At 46.4% G+C, this 5,484-nt stretch overlaps 1 protein-coding gene across 1 annotated transcript in view; it reads left to right on the forward strand.

The window, feature by feature from the left end:
- The first annotated feature begins 3,664 nt into the window (after window positions 1-3,664).
- NPFFR2 (neuropeptide FF receptor 2) overlaps window positions 3,665-5,484 on the forward strand; it is a 2,418-nt gene continuing 598 nt past the window's right edge. Inside the window, 3 exon segments of the mRNA XM_009079473.1 lie at window positions 3,665-3,980; window positions 4,714-4,813; window positions 5,256-5,483. Coding sequence (XP_009077721.1) covers window positions 3,665-3,980; window positions 4,714-4,813; window positions 5,256-5,483 — 644 coding nt within the window.

Below are 5,484 nucleotides of genomic sequence, written 5' to 3' on the forward strand. Positions count from 1 at the left end.
GCTCCCAAAGGATATAATTTGCAGCCCAGGTGCCCGAGTTGCAGTTGGAGCTTTCCCAGCTGCTGTTTCCTCCCGGGACACCACTTGTCTTCAAGGCAGGGCCTCTTGGGACACTTCCCCTTCTCACACTGCTTTACCTGCCCAACTCCAGTCTTAACAGCAGCTGCCAACAGCATTTCCCTGAGTTGGGAATGCTCATGGTCATCTCTTGACATGTTTCTAAGCAAGAACAATTTGTTTCCCTTGGGCAATGGCTTTTCCTGGTCCAGCTAGGGAGAGGATAATCCATACATTGGTCTCTTCCTTAATTCTCAGACACCCAAGGTCCTGCTCTTTTTACCATCCCTCAGGGGCTGCATTTTGCTTGTGGGATTTTCTCACTTCTCAGCAGCCCAGGGATCATTTTCCAAGATCCCATGAAATCTCTGCAGTTGCTCCATTACATAGTGCAGAGCTCAGGAAGAACAAACTCTTTACCACTTACCATGCTGAATTTTCTTTTCCCACAACTGCTTGCTCCTGTTCTCCCTGTCTCTGAGGGTTCCTGATCTCTGCTTTAGCCTCAGAGGATTCTGTGAGAAGATTTCACACACACAAATAAAGACCACAGCCCCAGAGGGTTGTGCACAGAGGTGAAGCAGAGTTGGCTGCTCCAGGGGAATTCCTCCATGTGCCCAAGTGCATCACTTTATAATCACCTTGAACTGGTGCTGTAACAAAGGAAAACATTCCCAGAGGCAGGAGATTGTCCTGGTTAGGCTGTGAGACTTCAAAGTGCACATTTATGGGGGCTGTGACTGGGATTCCAGCAGGGAATGATCCCCATGTGTGTGCAAACCCAGTGTGGGACTGGGCAGGTTTTCACTTTGGAAGGCTCTTGCTTTACTCCTTTGCAGATTTGCTCTGATGCATTAAAGGAAGAAGAGAGACCATGCCCTTATCCAATTACCACAGGGAAGCAAATTACTGATATTTATCATCTTGTAATATTTAGGTATTGCATTATTTTCCCCTTTTTCTTAGGTGATTTATGTTTGTGTCTTTGGTGCTTCTCTCAAATATTTATCACTGCCTGTTTGAGCTGGCAAAGTCCTCGTGAAAACACAAGGCACTGCCTCATTTCTTCTTCCAGCTAACCCTCCTCCCCCTCAGCTTCAGTACAATAAAAATCCATGTAGCTTTTCCAATTCCTGTGAGCTACAGTGTTAGTACAGCAACTTCCCCATGTCTGCTACAGCCAAAATTTCATTAGTACAACTGTGATCAGACTACGTCAGACACACAGACAGCTCCAGTTCTGCCTCCAGGCTGTTTACAGCTTCTTGTTTATCAGTTAGGAACGAAAACTATTCCAGAGATCATTACTGAAAAGATTGGAAGCTCTGGTGACACAACATGGGTGTCAGGAAAAGAGAGAAAACACAAAATATGGATTAAAAAACAGTGATGAAATTATTCCTTCTGCTCTTAGTGTGATAAGGGACAATTCTGTCATAGGATGGCAAAGAACTTCTCCATCAGACTGCCAGAGACCCCTGGAAAAACCAGACTCCATCAGGTAAGGAAAGAAAGGCAGCTCTGCCTGGGCACAGCACAGGTCCTGCTGGGCATGGGGACTGGGAATGTGGCAGGAGCCAAAAGCACTTTCCCCAGGCTAGGGGGTCTTCCTAAAGCACCACCTCTGGGAAGGAAAGGGCTGCAGAAGAAAATTAGTGGTAATTTACAATAATACTAATAATATTGGGGAAGATCAGCAGAGGGAACAACAATATGTCCAGTTCTGTCACAGGACAAATGGGAACACGAGGAATGTTGAGCTTTATATGGTGATGGAGTGAGGCAGCATCTCCTGGGATTTATAAAGCACAGTTCCAGGTCTAGGATTACAGGAACAGTGCAAACTCCTCCTGTCAAACATCTGCATTTGCATTCTGCCAGTGTTCCCCATCTCGAGCTTGTTTGGGTGCAAGTGCACCAGCATTGCTGCCTTGGGGGATTGGGAGAACTGGCATTAAACCCCTTTCCACAGCAGCTGACTCTGAGCTCTGCCTGGGGAAAGGCTTTGGCACCTCAGACATTTCAACAGAAGTGGTTTCAATCATTCTGAAAGCATGTTGGATAAAACCCAGTAAAGATAGATAAGTCTTTCTCCAGAAGGAGAATATACAACAGAGAATATACAACTATTCCTACACTGGTTCAAACACACAAGCAGCCAGTTTTGGGGAGAGATTCCAGACTGCTGTCGCCCTCCCTGGTTGTGCAGGCAGCTAGTGAGTATGTAGACTACAGACCCATTAAACCCTGCACTGTTGTGACTTCCAAGCAGGCACAAGGGACCAGAACATGATGGTTTTTCACTGCTCTGCTTACTCCAAACCTGAAGCACAGCAGAAGAAATACTTATTTTACTGCACTTGCTACCTGGCAGTAAAAGACTTGCAGAGGCTTTGCTGTTCGTACAAGCTCATCAGGATTTGGATATTTGTGCCCTAATTTAGACTCCATTTATACTGAGGGCTTGGAAGTGTCCTAAAGGCACCTGAACTCATACATTAATTTTATGCCTTCTGCCATGGATTAATTTTGCTGAGTTTTTTGTTAGGAACACTCCACTCCTTGAGTCTTTAGGCATCTCCATCTGGGAGATACAATAAACTTAAAAAAAAAGTTTGGGATGCTGCTTCCAAGTCAAGTTACCTGCTAGGAAATGAATCCAGCTCTCTTGTACCTCAGCATGTCTCACACACAGTGTGGTCCTTCATGATTGCAGACCCTGAGCTGTGCAACTTGTGAGCAGGAGCCTAAAATCAGCTGTGGTCTCATACCAACTGTACACAAAAACATTTCATGTTCCGTGAAATGGGACTGGATTTGGATACCTGCAGGCAGAAGGTTTGTGTCACTGCACACAAAGCTTTAATACCTGTTCTTTAGTGATTAAATCAGTGATTCTTCAGTGAGTGTTGCTCAGCAGTCTCAGCACTGTCCAAGTGCCAGATCACTCCAGCTGCTGAGTAAATGGATTTCTCAAGAATTCTGATTATTTTTCTTTCCCCAAATCACCTGTGCAGGTGGTTGGTTTGTTCAGCTGTCATAATGCCAGGTTTACATCCTGTCTGGCTTTCCTCTGCTTTGGGAAAGGAAGGACTTCATTTATAGAGCCTGCAGCAGGAGGAAAACCTTCAACAGCCTCACTGGTCACTTTTGCACATCTGTGTTGTACAACACAACTACCATTGTTTGTTGTTTTTCCTATTTGGGGAGACCCAGAACATGGACTGCTAAAATAAACTGTGGAGGGATGAGCACACATGAGCTTTGCATGTATTTCAGCACAAAATGTGCCCAAAGCAGATAATAATCACAGAATTATAGAATTTTAGGGGTTTAAATGGACATTATAGACCACCCAGCACCAACCCCCTGCCCTGGGCAGGGACACCTCCCACCAGAGCAGGTTGCTCAAGACTTTATCCAACCTGGCTTTGAACACTGCCAGGGCTGGGGCAGCCACAGCTTCCCTGGGCAACCTGTTATATAAATGATAATATCACAAATACCACACACTAAATGATAATCTCACATTCCTTCTGATCAATTGCAAGCAGACTAAAATGACCTTGCTACAAATGTCTTTCAAGGCACATTAGAACACAAGAAAATGGACTTAAACTCTTCGTTCGACTGGCCTCAGGCACTGAGTTATAATGGGACATACAAGTACCTCTACTTGGAAGGCAACGTCTCCTACGTGGACTTCTACCTTCACCAGCCTTCAGTGGCTGCTGTCTTCATCATCTCATACCTGCTCATCTTCCTCCTCTGCATGGTTGGCAATGGGCTGGTTTGCTTCATCATCCTGTGGAGCAAACACATGCGGACAGTGACCAACCTGTTCATCCTGAACCTGGCTGTCAGTGATTTACTGGTGGGGATCTTCTGCATGCCCACCACCCTCCTGGACAACATCATTGCAGGTGGGCTGGGTTGCGTGAGAGGCAGGGAGAGCTTGGGGGGACTCTGCTCTGCTGAGTGTTGGCCTCCCTCAAGGCCCTGGGGACATGTTTTGGGGGGGGGTCTATAAACATTCTGAGTCATTGAAATCAGGGGTGAGGAAGACAAGCCTCTAATCCACCTTCTGACTGCTGATTTCCACATCCCTTGTCTTTAGGAAGGGATTCTCCCACTGCCAGGTTATATTGGTGGATGCCATGAGCCAGATATAGAGAACAATCAGCTGTAGTGGTTGAATCCCTTTCCTATCTTGACATCTCATTTTAAGGGGATGTTAAACCACAAATGTTTGCTTTGCTGGTTTTTGAACCATCAGAAACTTACCCAAAGTACCTGACAAAGCACATTTGTTTTCATACCCTCTCCCTCCCTAACCCCTGCTGTGGCTAGACAGAGCAATAGAAACATATTAGTATGGGTAGAAATTTCCTCTTATGCATAAAGCCCAGAGAAATTGTGGTTGCCTCACTCCTGGAAGTGTTCAAGGACAAGCTGGATGTGGTTTGGAGCAACCTGGTGTAGTGGAAGGTGTCCCAGGCCATGGCAAGGGGTTGGAACTGGGACATCTTTAAGGTCCCTTTCAACCCAAACCATTCCATGAGACTGTAATTCTACTCAGGAAATGGAAGACAGCAAATAATTCTAAGCAGAGTCCTGCTTGAAAGACAACAATTCCAACTACCTGTCTCCTTCCAGGCTGGCCCTTTGGGAGCCTGGTGTGCAAGATGAGTGGGATGGTTCAAGGAATCTCTGTTTCTGCCTCTGTCTTCACTCTGGTAGCTATTGCTGTGGACAGGTAAGATGCTGCAGAGTCTGTAAACCATCACTCTCACCTCCCTCTGGTCCCTGACCACACTGAGTCTGTTCATTAACCCACACAACACCGTAATAAATTACATGTATTTTGCTCCTAAGGCTGTTAAACAAAGAAAATGTGGCCTGATCTAAAGAGCAGCCACAGCAATTTGCTCCTTCACCTGTATATCTTAAAGATGGTGCAGCTGGGCTATGCCTGACACTGAAAATTGGTTTGTTCCAAAGCTGTTAAGATGGATGGCAGAGGTGTTAGCACCAGCCTTGGTTAAGTGGAGCAATGGCTGGTACAGAGGATGAGGAGATGATTCCATCTCTGCTTTTTAAAACACAGACAATGTGAAATGCGTGTGCCTGCTTGCCTGGGTGATGAAGCATTCCTTAAATGTCTTCTCCACACACATCCCTGGGTGTCGTTGCTGCAGGTTTCGGTGCATTGTGCATCCCTTCAAGCAGAAACTGACCATTCCCACTGCCATCGCCATCATCGCGGTCATCTGGATCCTGGCCGTGGCCATCATGTGTCCCTCAGCAGTGCTGCTGCGGGTGCAAGAGGAGAAGCATTTCAGAGTGATCCTTGGCCCTGGCAATGACACTCTCCCAGTGTACTGGTGCCGGGAGGACTGGCCTGACCCGGCAATGAGGAGGATCTAC

Source organism: Acanthisitta chloris, unplaced genomic scaffold (genome assembly GCF_000695815.1).
Source record: "Acanthisitta chloris isolate BGI_N310 unplaced genomic scaffold, ASM69581v1 scaffold34817, whole genome shotgun sequence".
Classification (NCBI taxonomy): domain Eukaryota; kingdom Metazoa; phylum Chordata; class Aves; order Passeriformes; family Acanthisittidae; genus Acanthisitta; species Acanthisitta chloris.